Raw genomic sequence first — 16,550 nt, 5'->3', positions numbered from 1 at the left:
GGGTTTTGAGCTGTTTGGGCAGTATTCTTGTTGGAAGAATATTTGCGTTCCTTCTTTCCTCTCACTCTATATCTAAAGGTAGTGGGAAGAATGTCAGCTTTCTGTCCCATTCTACTTGCATTTCAGGTGAAAAGGCCTCTATTTTTTACAGATAGCAGGACCAGGCAATACAGAACTCTGGACAAGATAAAAGAGTTTTTTTCTTTCCTTATCTTTGGCCCAAGCTACTCTGTCAGGCTTGGGTCATTGTTGGAGCTCTAAGCTCATGCACAATTCTTTACGAATTGCTGTGGATTGACAAAACACCTTCTTTTGTCTCTCTGTTTCTAGAGATACGAGAGAGGCTGCAAGACTTTGGAAAACTAACAGCTTTTACCTGTCTAGACATTCCTTTGCCTCTAAAATCTTTCCTCCAATTTTTGCTTGAGGAAACTCCCTCTGTCCAAATCCTTTCCAGAGACAAAGGCCTTTCCTTTGCATCTCAATGCATTTCTAATTTTTTTTTTTCTGGTCACCAGGAACTCCGAGACACCAGAGGAAGTGTCTCTTTAACATCCCATCCCAGACCAAGTTGACACATGGCCATTCAGGGGACTCCATCCTTCTTGGGGGTCTCAGGCCAGCGCTCTCTTTGATCTGTTCATCTACTTAGAGTTTGAGTAGGGCCTGAAGGACTTTGAGTATTGAGTCAAGGGCATACTTAAGTTCCCTTCCTGTTATACTCCCATGACATCATTTTCTCCCTATTTCAATCAAATATCGGCAATTATGTACTTATTGGTCAGGTAGTTCCGGAGTTTAGAATGTAGGACCCTCAACCAAAGAGGATGAGTGGGGCAAGGGAAGAATTTACTTTAGGTATTAAAGTGTTAATCCTGCCCCCAGGAGGTGCTTCCTCCCTTGGATCATCTGCTCCAGGGGTGGGACACCCTTCTCCTGAGAATTTATAATAAGCTTTGCTTTGCTTCTAGAGATCTCGCCAGCTTTTTTTTTTTTTTTTTATTAAATGCTGACACCTCACCATTTTTGAGCATTTAGAAATTTTATTTATTCAATATTTTCCCCAGGTACATTCAAACCAAACATTGTTTTTCACATTTTTTCCCTAAAATTTTGGAGTTCTAGGTTCTCTCCCTCATCCCCACCTACCATTCATAAACCACTTGTGAACTTCTGCAAAATAGTTTCATGAAAGGTTGTGTGTGTGTGTGCGCGCATGTGTGTGTGTGTGTGTGTGTGCGCATGTGTGTGTGTGTGTGGGGGGGGGGGAACCAGATCTCCCACCCTAATGAAAATAAAAATCCTCAAGAAAAAGTCAGGTTCAGTCTACATCCAGACAAAATCATTTCCTTTTCTGGATATGGACAGGAGTTTTCATCATAAGTCCTCCAGAGTAGCCAGAGATGATTGTCCTGCTGAGTACAGCCGGGACAGCACAATCATTCCCAGCTGTCATTTTGGAACATCGATATTACTTGGTATATGGTATATTTCAGAGAGAAAGACACACACACACAGAGTGAGAAACAGAGATTCAGAAAAACAGAGTCAGAGAGAGAGAGATTAAGCCAGAGAGGGCCAGAGAGTGAAAAACAGAAAGAGAAAAAGAAAAAGCAGAGTGAGTCAGAGAGACAAAGAGAAATACAGATGCAGAGAGACAATTTAATTAACTTCTCCAAGTGTGAATGAATTAAATGTAGGTTTTGGAAATTTCCTCTCTGCTCTTACAGATTGTTGCCACCAGAGGGAGAAGATCATTCAGTTTTTGATTTTTTAGCACAGATCGAAGATCTCCAGAATTGAGAATCCTGTGGCTTTGTTTTTTTGATTTTTAAATTTGAGGTTTGGCAGCCAGAAAGAGCATGATGGAGACTGAATGTAGATCGCAACATAGCATTTCCACCTTTGTTGGTAGTGATGTTTCCTTGCTTGTTTTTTTCGTTCTCTTGGTTTTTTCCCTTTTTTGATCTGACTTTTCTTGTGCAGAATCATATATGTGGAAAGATATTTACAAGAATTGAACCTGTATTGGATTACTTACTCTCTGGGGGAGCAGGAGGAGAGGAGAGAGAGAGAAAAATCTGGAACACAAAGTTTTGCAAGGGTGAATAATGAAAAGGCACTTTGCATGTTTTGAAATATATAAAAACATAAAAAAGAGAGAATGAAAAAAACAGAGACAGACAAAAACAGTGAGAGAGGGGAAGACAGAGACTGAAAGAGAAAGAAGGAAAATAAATGATTAAAAGAAATAGCATGAAAAAAGGCAGAGAGAGACAGAACCAGAGCCAGAGAGTGAACAAGAAAGAGAAGGGCGATTAAGGAAGTGCCAGATGGAGAGGGGAAGAGAGGGAGGGAGGAAGGGGAGAGACAAAGTGACAGAGACAGAAAAAGAGACCGTGAGAGAGAGAGAGAGACAGAACCAGAGCTAGAGAGAATAAGAAAGGGAAAGGAAAGAAAGAAAGTGTCAGATGCAGAGAGAGAGCTCGAGCTTTATGCTTGCATATATATATATATATCTACCTATAATATAACCATTGAGGGATTTATCTTTTTCAACTAGGTATATTTATTATAAGAAATTTGTCTAAGTAAGGTTTCTCCCCTGTGTGGATTCTCTGATGTACATTAAGAGTTTCCCTTTTGGTAAAAGCCTTTCCACACTGTTTATTAATAAAGTTTCTTTCCAGTGTGGATTCTCTGATGTTTAATAAAATTATTCTTCCATGCAAAAGTCTTTCCACATTGGTTACATTCATAAGGTTTCTCTCCAGTGTGGATTCTCTGATGTACAGTAAGAGCTCCCTTTTGTGTAAAAGTCTTTTTACACTGGTTACATTCATAAGGTTTCTCTCCAGTGTGCATTCTCTGATGTTGAATAAAACTATTCTTCCATGTAAAAGTCTTTCCACATTGCTTACATTCATAAGGTTTCTCTCCAGTGTGGATTCTCTGATGTATAGGAATAGTTCCCTTTTTTGTAAAAGTCTTTCCACATTGGTTACATTCATAAGGTTTCTCTCCAGTGTGGCTTCTCTGATGTACAATAAGAGCTCCCTTTTGTGTATAAGTCTTTCTACATTGGTTACATTCATAAGGTTTCTCTCCACTGTGGATTTTATGATGTTTAATAAAATTATTCTTCCATGAAAAAGTCTTTCCACATTGGTTACATTCAAAAGGTTTCTCTCCAGTGTGGATTTTGCGATGTTCAGTAAGAGCTCCCTTTTTTGTAAAAGTCTTTCCACATTGATTACATTCATAAGGTTTCTCTCCAGTGTGGGTTCTCTGATGATCAATAAGACGTTGCTTATATATAAAAGCCCTTCCACACTGGTTACATTCATAAGGTTTCTCTCCAGTGTGGGTTCTCTGATGTAAAGTAAGAAATCCTCTATTTGTAAAAGCCTTCCCACATTGATTACATTCATAAGGTTTCTCTCCAGTGTGGGTTCTCTGATGTACAGTAAGAATTCCCCTTTTTCTAAAAGCCTTTCCACACTGGTTACATTCATAAGGTTTCTCTCCAGTGTGGATTCTCTGATGATCAGTAAGAGCTCCCTTGTCTCTAAAAGCCTTCCCACATTGATTACATTCATAAGGTTTTTCTCCTGTGTGGATTCTCTGATGTGTAGTAAGAATTCCTTTTCTTATAAAAGCTTTCCCACATTGATTACATTCATAAGGTTTTTCTCCTGTGTGGATTCTCTGGTGTATAGTAAGAACTCCTCTTCTTACAAAAGCTTTCCCACAGTGGTTACATACATAAGACTTCTTTCCTTTGTGGATTCTCTGATGTACAATGAGAGTTTCCTTTTTTATAAAATCTTTTCTACATTTTTTACCTTCACAATCTTTCTCTCTAATCTGGATTTTCTCATGTGATGCACAGATTTCTCTACAAGTCAAGTCACAGGGACCATCACCCATGAGTCTTTGCTTGTGAATTTCAAACACAGAATGACTTTGCTCTGCAGGAGTTTCCTTCATTCCACGTCTGATCTCTGCTTCTAAAAAAGAAAGAAAGAAAGAAAGCAACAAACAATTAAAGAAATATAAACATGATGTAGATATATATATATATATATATATATATATATATGTTTGTTTATTTATATCCCCTTCCCTCCATGAGCAGAAGAGCTCCCTTTTGTGTATAAGTCTTTCTACATTGGTTACATTCATAAGGTTTCTCTCCAGTGTGGATTTTATGATGTTTAATAAAATTATTCTTCCATGAAAAAGTCTTTCCACATTGGTTACATTCAAAAGGTTTCTCTCCAGTGTGGATTTTGCGATGTTCAGTAAGAGCTCCCTTTTTTGTAAAAGTCTTTCCACATTGATTACATTCATAAGGTTTCTCTCCAGTGTGGGTTCTCTGATGATCAATAAGACGTTGCTTATATATAAAAGCCCTTCCACACTGGTTACATTCATAAGGTTTCTCTCCAGTGTGGGTTCTCTGATGTAAAGTAAGAAATCCTCTATTTGTATTTTCTAGGCAAAGAGAAAAATTCTAAATGGGCAGAAGCAATCACTTTAAATCACATTAGTTTACATACCAAACCTAATTTATTTTTTGAGGAGCTTCCTGCACACTTATAGTGGAACCTCACAATAAACCTGTGACAACACGGAAAGTGCCTTCATTCTGAGTAGGTGCACAACTCAGGTCACAATGGCTGAGTGACTTGACCACAATCCCAGCAGCATAGACTAGGATTTACATCCTGTGAATGGGCATGCTCTGTCCACAGTATGTGACAAATGATCTCCACTCTCAATTTTTCCCTTTCCCTTTCATTATTTGCACTTTCAATGCTTTTTCCATAGATGTCATGTGGTGCATATATACTACATACTGAAGTCATTTTATGATCCATCCTACTTATAACGATAACAAATTTCCATGATGATCATTTTCAATTTTATTTTTTTCTATTACATTATCTGAGATCATATTCAGAAGGCTAACCCAGTTAATATATGTCCCAAAGAATTGGTAACTTATATCAAAAGTGATTTTGTTCTGACACATTACTTTTTTTGAGATAGCTAAAAGTTATTTCTTTTTTAAACAATTATCATGGAGCAGTTAGGTGCCACAGTGGATATAGCACCAGTCCTGAAGTTAGGAGGACCTGAGTTCAAATCTGATCTCAGATACTTAACATTTCCTGGCTGTGTGATCCTAGGCAAGTCTCTTAACACCAATTGCCTGAGGGGAGAAAAATATCATTATGTGTCCCCTGCATAGCTTAACAAACACAATTTTAAAAAAAATGCATGAAAATATCCACATCTGAAAATGTATTTCATATAGAAAATTGAGTTCCTCATCCTGTGATATGGGACTTCCACTATGGCAATCCTTTCCCTTTCAGAAGCTCACAAACCCCCTGAAGGACTGAGATAATGATCCAAGAAGTCTGACCCAAAAATGTGTGGCACCTTAAGTGGTAAATAAATGTCTGATTTGGTTATATAGGTAGCTGTATACAGCTGGGACAACACAGATGTGCATAGTTCCACATTTACAAGTCTTTCTGCAGTGATTTCAGTCTATCATTATCACCAATACACTGCTGTGGAAGACTGTGCAGTGATCCCATAAAACTCTGGCTGCTTCTAAGTGCAATACAGACTTTTGGTTTCTCAAATTAACATTACATTGTTCCCAGCATTTCAGGAAGGTTGAACATTCATATACGAATGTCCACAGGAGTGCAAAGACCCTTGGGCCTGTCTCTCCCTGGACCAGTGTAATTCTCACCTTACTGGGTTCCCTAGCAACCTTATCTCTAATTGCCTGAGTAAGATGTGACTTGGGTCTGCATTTCTGCAGCAGTGCTGGCAAGCTACTTGAAAACCATGGTCAGGAGAGGCCATCAAGAAATCACAAGGCCACAACCTTTCCTGAAAATTAGACCTTAAAGTGCTGTTCACTGACAGATATAAACTTATTTTCTAATTTGAACGTTTCCTCTGATTATGTTACTCTTTTTCTATCTGGCAGTTTCTCAAAGGGATTGGTTGGTGACATGGGTTGGTCATTCAGGAGGGATTCAGTTACTATCCTTTCAAAGGTTGTGAATATGTAAATATTATAGAAAAGCAACATACAGCAATATCTGAAATTGACCCTTGAGCATATTTGTCATTTAGTGCAAAACTAGTCAAGAGCCAATAAAAATATGAATCTTTAAAAAAAAATAGCAATTGATTTTGATTGGCTAGAGATTAAAAACTAAATTTCCATGTCTCAACAGAAGCTTGTGCAATTCTCCTATTTTCTACCTCATACATGTATGACCATGTTCATCATATGTGTTTCAAAATCAAAATACAGTTAATAGTGGATAGAAAATGGATAGGGCCTTGAATCTGGAAACCCAGGGTTTTAATCCCCGTTCAGAAATTTGCTAGTCAAGTTATAGGACCTCTGTTAGATTCAGTTTTTTTATCTGTCAAATGGGCATAATAATAGCAGTTAAGTCCTTGGAGTCTCATGAGAATAAAATAAGACAATGCAGAGCATGGTACACAGGGCTGTATACATGCTAGCTATTTTATTTCACTTTGGCTCTTTCCTCCCCATTTATGCTCTCTTTCTTAAACCATTATGATCCTCACCTATTAATGATGCACTAAGGCACTAAGTTATTCACTTTATCTGGTGCACAGTGGGTCTCTTCACAGTCGCTGGTATATTGTCTGCCCCACCACTCTGTGACCTCCAGGAGAGCAGGGGATGTCCCTCACATCTCTTTGTGTTCCTGGTGTTTAGCCCAGGGCTGCCATGTAGCAGGCCCTTAATTGTTTACTGAAGTTCTAATAAATGGCCCAAGTACCAAAGGTAATCCCTTGGGGCACTTTCAGGAGAGCTCCACTGCCCCAAATCCCTAAAAGTGACTTCTTACAGCATCACAGATGAGCATATTGGAAGGGCCCTATAGGGCCATGGAGAATCACCCACTCATTTTGTAGATGGGAAACCGAGGTTCACTGAGGAGCCCTGGACATTGCTGGCAAGAAATATCCAACAAAGAAATCCAAATCTGGCCTTTCTCCCCTAAACTGAGCATTTCCTTCAGGGTAAGTCCCAGAAGCCTCTTGTAACCACAGCTCTCATATCCCTGCTTTCACCTGACTCACCTGGAGAGCATTTCCTCAGGCCTTCTTGGTCCAGCATCCACAGTGCTTCCCTTTGCTCAAAATAAGAAGTCACCTCTTCTCTGAGAACTGGAAGCCCTGGGCATGGAAATCAGAAAGAAGATGGAGAGAAGTTGGTCACTTAGTTCTCCTTAGAGAAAGATGAGGATCCAGAGCTGCTCCATGCTGAAATTCAGCCCCTGATGTTCAGACATATCTATCAGTATTCAGTATTCACCCACTGGGGCCTGTAAAGCAAATCACCTAAGACAGGACATGCCCACTATTTGTACAGCTTCCTCTGAGAGAGAGACCCACCTCCTGTCCTGTGAGGCTCCCTTCTGGCAGAAACTTCTGATCCTAAACCTGGGGAAAAAGAGTTACTGAGTGGGAGCAGCCTCAGGCCTGATTAAGAGGGACCTTGAACTTAGTACACCTTTTTTACAGGATAGACTCATTCCATAGTTTTCATTTTCCACAACTTAAAGAGAACCGATAGTTGAGTGGAAACATAGTCAAGTGTACCTGAGTTTGAAATGAGCCTTGGACAATTACTAACTGTGCATCTCTGGGCAAGTCAACTAAACTCTTTTCCTCAGTTTCTTCAATTCTCAAATGGAGAGAACAGTATCACCCTAACTTGGAAACTTAAGATGAGAATAAAGTGACAAAATATTTTGTTTTACTTTTAATTTACAAACAAACATTTCCTTTTCATGGTACATTAAAAAAGATGACTGCACATGAAACTATAAATCCACAATGTACAACTTTTTATTACTTTCAAATAGACAACAAAATAGATAAACACAAATTTTTTCCTATCACTTTGCCTATCCCCAACCTAGAGATGGCTGCCATTACATAGAAATTTATTATATACATACATAAATAATACAGACATGTAAATATATACATATACACACATATAATTATATAAAATTATGACAACCACATTTCTGTTTATCAGATTTTTCTCTGGATGCAAATGGCATCTTTCTTGATTTGTCCTTTATCATTAATTTAGGTACTTAGAAAAAATCAAAATAACTTATTTGCTGGAACTTGTTTTTGATGAATGTGACTGTATTGTAAAGAAAGCATATGGGACAGCACTGGGCAAATAGTTGGTAAAAATAAATGCTTTTCCCCTTCCATTCCTTTCCCACCACTTGGAAATGTCCACCTCGCTGCCCGTTTCTCACCACTTTTGCTGGAATTTGAAGGCAATACTAAGGCAGATTAAAGAGAAACTTCCTATACTCTAGGGCCAACTAGTTGCTTTCAGCTACAAATTGATGTTTGTTTAAAAAAAAAATAAGGAATATTCCAAATGCTAGACCTATCCCCAAAAGGAATGAACTGAAAGGAAAAGCTGTGTGAGAAATTTTCAGAACTTTGGCAGACAAAATTTGTGTCCAGGTAGAGGCTAACCCCTAAGATTCGTTCCATGTTTGAAATACTTCCACTGATTTTATCTTTCACCTGGAATGGGCAAGAGAGAGCTTCAGAAATAACAAAGGACCTTCCCAGGTCCTATCATACAAGACCAGCACTTTCCCTTCTCTTTCCCCCATTCCCAAATCTTGCACCCCGGGGAGTGCAGATTTTCCCTCTGACTGCAGACTTGCAATTCTCAGGGGAAGGGCCCTTACCCAGGGAGAGCAGGTTCCGGGCATTTTCCACCATGACCTCCTTGTACAGCTTCTTCTGAGAGGGGTCCAAGAGCCGCCACTCCTCCTTAGTGAAGTCCACAGCCACATCCTTGAACGTCACCATCACCTAAGTCATCAAAAGTCATACAATGTGAAGCTGAAAGACCCTTCAGAAGTAGAATCCAACCCCTCCAATTTTCTGGAGAAAGCTGAAACTCAGAGCAAGGATTTGCCCAAAGGTCATAGGCTTTCTCAGAGTCAGGGTCAGCTCTTGAGATTGTGGTCATTAAGAGACTGATAGAATTTGGGACCAGTTGAAATAAAGCTGAGAAATGACTTATGGAACACATAATGGAACAACATCCTAGGGCCACGTGGCACATCCCTTTAATGGATTCCTCCCAACTCCTTTCCTTGGTGGTCCTTCTGCTTTTCCATCTGCAGCTCATACTTCCCACTTCTTGGGCCTGTTTTACATCTTCATTTATCTATATCTTTTCTCCTAAATAAGCCACCTTTTGTCAAAGAGAACAGTCCTTGTGAATTTTACACATGTTTATTTCCAACAAGGGATTGTTGCCCTGACCTCCTCCCGGCCTAGGTGGGAGCCACATTTTTACCGTTTTTCTTCTCAGCTATGATTTTATTTCTGAACATGTGAGGAATTTATTGCTTTTTTATAGTTTCTGAGATTGCCCAGGAGACCACATGGAACAAGGTGGAGAAAGGCAGGAGGCCTGAGTTAGGAGGTGGGTAACACTGATGAAAATTCTTATAGGAGACAGGGGACCTAAAGTGCCTGAAAAATCTACTAGTCTTGGGGTTGAGGGAGTTGTCACTCCTGGGGGAAACTAGCCCTTGGAGAAGGACAGCATGGACACCGGGTTGGCATTTGTAGGAGACTGTGGAGGAAAAAATGAAAGGGCAGCAAGGGAGGATGAATTACCTAGAGCGGATGTTCCCTGACAGAAGCAGGGTTCTCTCTTTGGACTTTCCTTGGTTTCAGTATTGGGTTTGGGTTTGATTCTTGTAGGATATTTATCGGATGCTAATGCCTGACCCCACCCCCACCCCCCATCCCAGTCCCACAGAGGCAGACCCAGGTGCGAGCATTCCGGCTTTGCTCAGTCACGCTCTCAGGGAGCATAGCGGGAGAAGAGGAGGAGCTCTGCTCGGGGCTGTCTGTTCTAGCTGCCCCTCCTCCAGGAGCGCCAGGCCCAGCTCTCAGAACGGCGGAGGCGGAGCCCAGACCAGAGGCTTCTGGAGTTAGGCTGGTCCCAGGAGGAGACCGAGCCAGAGGACACGCCCCTGGCCAGCTCGAGGAACCTATAGCAGTTCCTTAACTCCGGCAGACACCGCCTCCTGCCTCAGAGGCCCCGCCCCTTGCACCTCCTGGGCCCGCCCTGCCACTGACGGGCGCATCTCAGAGAGAGAGCAGGGCTTGCCGCCCGGACAAATAGCCTGAAACATTCCAATGAGCAGCAGACAGGAAAATTCTCTCACATCTGTAACAAACAGTCCCCACGCTTCACCACTGACGTTTCCAAACAAGAAAGCGTCCCCTAAGAATCCTACAAGAATCAGACAGAGACCCAAGGCTGAAACCAAGGAAAGTCCAAACAGAGAAAGGAAACTACAAGTCAAAGAATGAATATTGTCTCCCTTCTCCAATTTTAAACAAAATCCTATCAAAACAACCACCGTAAATGATCCCAGAAACCCTTCATTGGGACCAAGTGGGATTGCTGCCAGGGATACTTCAGCAGGAGGAAAAAAAAGGAACATAATCACATTCTAAACCAAAACATCTAAAATCACACAGTCAATTCAATAGATAAAGAGAATGCTTTGGACAAAGTACAACGTCCTTGTGCTAGACACAGGCCTAATGGGGCCAGAATTCTTGGAAGAATGAGAGCTAGAGTTAGACCTGTTCATGAATGGAATAAGAGTACTTGAGGGGAGACTAAATGGAAAAGAAATAAGTTCTGTGAAAGAAAGAATCAAGTTCATAAAATACAACTAATCTCTAAAAACTCCTAGAGACCAATTGGGAGCCCCAAGACAATGACAAATACGAAACCAAATTCAAGAGACTTTAACCTAGGGAAGAAAATGTAAGGAATCTCAAAGTAAACAAGTCACCAAGAAAAGGGAGCAAGGAGAAACTTAAGTGTCATTGTCCTAGCAGAATGCCCTGAAAAAAACAGCCCACACACAAGACTTCAAGAAATTCTTCCAGTCCCCACTATATCCTCAGGAGAGAAAAACTGCACAGGTTACTTTGGTGAGACAGGCCCTGAATTTTTTTCAGAAATGCGCTTTCTGCAGTTAGAAGCACGTTCCTTTCCCAGGTAAAGTCCATAGAGCATGATCTTAGGGGTCACAGAAGACCACATCCTTGATCCCATTCCAGCTCCAGGAGCCTTGGCCAAGTACCAACATTTCCTGATATGGGCAGCTTCCTTTGGTAGCCCTGGGAGCCTCCCGCATGACTAGCCTGTGTGCTCTTGTGTGAATCGAGCTCCCGATGGCCAAGAGAAAAATTCTCAGATTTCTCTCTGCACCTTCCTCGAACTACCTCAACTTCCTCCTAGGGAATCATCGCCAACATGCAGAGCTGCAAAGTGAACGGGAAACATCCCGCAAGCCTCCGGAAAGAATGTCCAATACAATCAAGTACCAAGGAGCCACCATTAGCACCGGGCCCAATGTTAGCAGCAGCTCTCATTAAGGAGCAGAGAACTTGGAATAAAATATAACAGAAGTCAAAGAACATGATCTTATGGCCAAAGGTAAATTATGAAACAAAAACACGCTATTAGGGGAAAGGACCTTTAATGAAAATTCTTCCCAGCATTCCTAAGGAAGACCATAAATGAAAAAAAACTTTAGAAGTTTAGACACAAGTGAAGAGAAATACAAAAAATAATCCTGAATGAACTTGCTCCAGGGACTCAAAATAAAAGGACAAACCAGTTATATGCAACCATAGTGAGATGACAGGAGTCCACTTAGATCCCTCTTTGGACTCACAGAAGGAATCAAAGTAGAGGAAAGCTGGAAATGTCTGTCATGTCTCCATGATCTTAATGAGAGACTGGAAAGAGGGGAAGTGGGTGGAGATAAAGGAGGGCTGGGAAATGTTACTTCTGGCAAGGAGGGTGAGTAGGTAGACATCTCCACAAACAAAGGAATGGGGACATCCGAAGTTCTGTCATCTAGTCAAAGGAAGGAAGAATAATTGACATGGAAAGATGAATGGAGAAGTGCAATGTACTCCCCAGGGAACAAGGTGATGAAAAAAAGGAGGGAGTCAGAGGGAAGCTAGATGAAGGGAGGGATAAGTCTTGAGCAAAACAAAGTCAAAGGATGTACAGGAATATGGATTGTTCCGTTTGAGGGAGTAGAGGGAACTTGAGGCATTGATCAGAGTTCCTGTGTACTTAAGTGTACTGCAGGCGTGTCACATGTACATATGTGCGTGTGATGGGGAAGGCATCTATAGGTAAGGGCCATAAATGTAAGGGCCCCCTATGGCAGTTAGCTTAGCTTAGCACAAAGAGCAACCAGGATTGCTGAGGAACCATGAAGAATCACGCTGCTGCTGCTGCTGCTGCTTCTTAAAGAGGGCAGACCCTGGTGCAGAAGGAGAGATGTGTTTTAGGACATTAGCAAGTGGACCTTTTTATTATTTAGACAGACAGAACCTTGTGTGAATGGGTTTGGTTTTTATTTGTGTTCTCAGTGAAGGGAGAGCTGGTGAAAAAGTGAAACGGTGGATCTTGGGTGGTATAAGTATGTGTGTGTGTGTGTGTGTGTGTGTCAGTGTGAGTGTGTGTGTGAGTGTGAATGTGTGAGTGTGTGTGTGAGAGTGTGTGGGAATGTGAATGTGTGTGTGTGTGAGTGTGTGGGAATGTGAATGTGTGTGTGTGAGTGTGTGAGAGTGTGTGTGAGTGTGTATGAGTCTGAGTGTGTGTGTGTGTGAGTGTGTATGTGAGTGTGAGGGTGTGTGTGAGTGTGTGTGTGTGTGAGTGTGTGTATGTGAGTGTGTGTGTGAGTGTGTATGAGTCTGAGTGTGTGTGTGTGTGAGTGTGTATGTGTGTATATATGAGTGTGTGTGTGTGTATGAGTGTGAGTGTGTGTGAGTGTGTGTGTGTGTATGTGAGTGTGTGTGTGTGTATGAGTCTGAGTATGTGTGAGTGTGTCAGTGAGTGTGTGTGTGTGTGAGTGTGAGTGTGTACATGTACACAGGCACACAGAGGAACACTGATCAGTCAGTTCCTGAGGCTTCTTGAGGACATGGTGCTGCCCCCTGGAGAGATGTTATGTAGTTGTAACCATGAGAAATTGTGCTTCAGGAGCTTCAGGGGAGCTCGGTCACAGGAGACCAAGAGGAGGAGAGGCTCTGGGTGGGGATGGGGCTGGGCGGGCCCAAAGAGAGCAGATCTGATCCCTGGGGAATGGAGCTTCCTCATGAAGTAAGGGGAGGACCTCCCCATCCTCTGTATGTAATAACCCCCCACAGGGGGCGTGTGTTTCAGTGCCCCAGATGCCAGGGGCCCAAGGACTCAGCTGGGCAGGGCAGGGCTGTGACTACTGTGTTCCCCCTGTTTTGTAAGGAAATGACCCATCCCTCGGGCCCTGCAGCTCCACAGCCCATCCTCCCTGTCTGCAGAAATGGCTGGGACTGCGGATGTTGGTCGGGTCTGGGGAAGGACGGCACTCACCTGGGGAGGAGGTCCGAGGCTCCCAGGGCCCATTCCCTCTGGCTCCTGGCTCCCTGTGGAGGTAGCAAAGCAACCAAAGTGACTCCATTTTGTCACGTTCCTCCCTCTGGTCCCTGGTCGTAACCTCAGGGTCCTGTTGCTCCCACCCTTGAAGGACCCACACAAGTGACAAGAGCCAAAGCGCTTACAAACAGAGGTCACACCTCCCCTTGTGAACCAATGGGAAATCTGGCCAAGTGTGGGAAGTGACTGGGAGTCTGGAAAGGGTTTAGGGGAGGGGGGCTCATCCAACAGATGTACATGTAGAAAGCTGTGCTCCTGGTAGCCCCGGAGGCCACGTACCACGAGTTCAGAAGAGGAGACCCCAAGGCAAGGGCAGCCATGGAAGCCAGGAAATATGGGGGTCGCAGGCTCAGACCTACCTGGGGGCTGCAAGCACAGACCTGGCTTCCTGAGTGTCGCGTGAACCCAGGGAAAAAGGGGGAGAGATCCGAGCTCCCGGGGAAATAGGGGAGAGATCTGAGCTCACGGGGAAATAGGGGAGAGATCCGAGCTCCCGGGGAAGTAGGGGAGAGAGCTGAAATCTCGGGGGAAACGGGAAGAGACCGGAACTCACAAGGAAGGCAGAGCAATTTCTGCAGCAGGGAATGGAGAGGGATATCAAAGCACACTTCCTGCACCTGTAAGCCCAGTGTGGGAGGATCTTTCTGGTCCTAAGAGCCCCGCCTCATCCCTCCCCCAATCACACGGAGGCTCTGCCCTTTAGGCCTCCCAGTGCCTCTCCTACCTTAGTCCTGCCCCCAACACGCAAAGACCTTCGGCCCTAAACTCCTCCCAGACTCCCAAGTCCTCCTCAGTGCCCAAATCGCACCTGGGCAACACCCCCCTCCAGGCTGCTCCTCCCTGAGAGCTCCTCCTCCCCGCGGCCTCCGTCACTTCCTCCCCTCCCACACTCGCCCCCTCCTCCTCCTTAGCAGAAAGACCCTCCCCCCCCCCCCCCCCCCCACTCCCTGCGGAAACTGCCTCACAGACTAACCCGAAGTAAGGGATCCCACGCTCTGAACCTTTGGCAGCAAAAGGCTCTTGGGAAGATCGGGGGCTGGGCACCATTATTAACTGTAAATCACGACTGGATTGTATTTAATTTTCCTCAGTAATTGTGATCTTTGACGCTCTACAAGCAGACCAGACCTTACTGCAAACTACCCTTAAAATTCAGCATTAAACGGTATGATGAGGAGCGAGAACAAGGAAGAAGAATTAAGTGCCTTGGATCAGAATTCCTCTCTCCTCCTCCCTAAGTATTACTCCCTCCGCTAGCCATTATTCTATTGGATTTTGACTCTTCCCTCCCAGAATTCTCCTCTCCTTAAGCCGCTATCCTCCTCCCTAACTAGTGGGTAGTAAATCACTCCCTTGAGTTCCCTTGTGTCCTGTGCACAGCGGGGCCCACAGGGGTCTCTCTGTCTCCTGGTTGGGGTGGTGTCTGCGCCACCAGTCTGTGACCTCCGGGACAGCAGGGGGCGCCCCTTGCTCCTGCTTTTGCTCCTGGTGCTTAGCCCGGAGCCTGGCACGTGGCAGCCCTTCAGGGTTTGCCGACTCGCAGAGAGAAGCTCCTCTTGGGTCACCTTATCCCTTTGGTCACTTTCGGGAGAATTCCAAGCCCCCAAATCCCAAGCAGTGACTTCTTATAAAACCTACCAGGCCATAGAGTGCCCCTCCTCATTGGACACCCCTGATAAGAAATATTAAAAAAAATAATTTCTAGGCAGTTCTTCCCCAAGTCTAGCACTTTCTTCTTGGTAACTCCCAGAAGTCTCTGGTAACCACAGTTCTCTTACACCAGCTTTCCCCTCCCTCACCTGGAGGCCTTCTGTCCAGCATCCGTGGTTGTCCCCAAATAAGAGATCGTATCTTCTCTTGGTCTGGAACCCCTCGGCAGGGAAATCAGCTAGGGATGAAGAGGGAGAGAAGCTTGTAATTTAGCTCTATTCAGGGAAAGATGAGAGGATCCAGAGCTACTCCATTTTGAGATTTACTCTATTATTTTCACATATATTAATCTTTTTTGCTCAATCGTTAGTGCTTATTTAATAGAATATGCCACATTATTCTGCTGTATAATTGTTTTAATGTTTCAAAATAATTTCATTTATTTTTTCAAATTTTAATTTTAAATTTTATTTATTTGCAAAATTTTCAAAATAGATACAAAGATTGTTTTCAACATTCACCCATGCAAAACTTTGTGTTCCAAATTTTTCTTACTTTCTTCCTTCATTCCCTCCTCTGAGAGCAAGTAATCGTATATGTGTTAAATATATGCAATTCTTCTATTTATGTTTCCACATTTATCATGCTGCACAAGCAAAATAAGATTAAAAAGCAATCAAATAACAACAAAGAAGGCAAAATACTATGTTATGATCCACTTTCAGTCCCCATAGATGGCTCTCTACAAGCACAAACCTATTGGAATTTGCCTGAATCACATTACTGATAAGAGCCATTAGAACTGATCATGGTACAATCTTGTTGTTGTCATGTACAAGGTTCCCTTGGGCACAACTGAGACAAAGCCAAACCCCTTTTTCCATATGCTGCCTCTTATCCTATTGGGCTTCATTCTGGGAGAGAGTCCTCATCCAACACCTGGACAAATATTCCTCATTTGCTAGAGGAGCTAGAGCAGCCTCAAGCCTGACCAAAAGGGAACCTTGGTTTTGGGGGTACCTTCTTCATTGAAGATTATTTATATGAAGGTTTCCATTATCTAGAAGTTAAGGGGAACTGAGCACAATGAAGAAACCTGGGCATAGAGTCAGAAGTGCCTCAGCTTAAATCAAGCTTCAGACAGTTCCTAGCTCTGTGCCCCTTGGCAAGTACTTAAACTCTGTTTGCCTCAGTTTCCTCAACTCTTAAAATGGGAGAATGATATCCCCTAACTGGGAAGGCTGTTTTGAAGATAAGGTGACATAATATTTAGTTTTCTTTTTAACTTATGGAACAAAAC

At 43.0% G+C, this 16,550-nt stretch overlaps 1 protein-coding gene across 12 annotated transcripts in view; it reads right to left on the bottom strand.

Annotated features, from left to right (window-relative positions):
* LOC127547244 (zinc finger protein OZF-like) overlaps nt 1-14,511 on the bottom strand; it is a 170,947-nt gene extending 156,436 nt beyond the window's left edge. The window contains exons 1-5 of one of the 12 annotated variants that reach the window (XM_051974041.1): nt 13,960-14,307; nt 13,538-13,590; nt 8,808-8,934; nt 7,156-7,251; nt 1,024-4,010 (exon numbers count right to left, since the gene is read on the bottom strand). In XM_051974041.1, coding sequence (XP_051830001.1) covers nt 2,671-4,010; nt 7,156-7,251; nt 8,808-8,934; nt 13,538-13,570 — 1,596 coding nt within the window. In that variant the 5' untranslated portion in view covers nt 13,571-13,590; nt 13,960-14,307 and the 3' untranslated portion in view covers nt 1,024-2,670. The other 11 variants (XM_051974039.1, XM_051974037.1, XM_051974038.1 and 8 more) reach the window with 11 other exon arrangements.
* Nucleotides 14,512-16,550: the final 2,039 nt, after the last annotated feature.

This window comes from Antechinus flavipes, chromosome 2, assembly GCF_016432865.1.
Source record: "Antechinus flavipes isolate AdamAnt ecotype Samford, QLD, Australia chromosome 2, AdamAnt_v2, whole genome shotgun sequence".
NCBI lineage: Eukaryota > Metazoa > Chordata > Mammalia > Dasyuromorphia > Dasyuridae > Antechinus > Antechinus flavipes.
The sequence above is the reverse complement of the archived record's forward strand: the minus strand, read 5'-3'. Positions and strand labels throughout refer to the sequence as shown.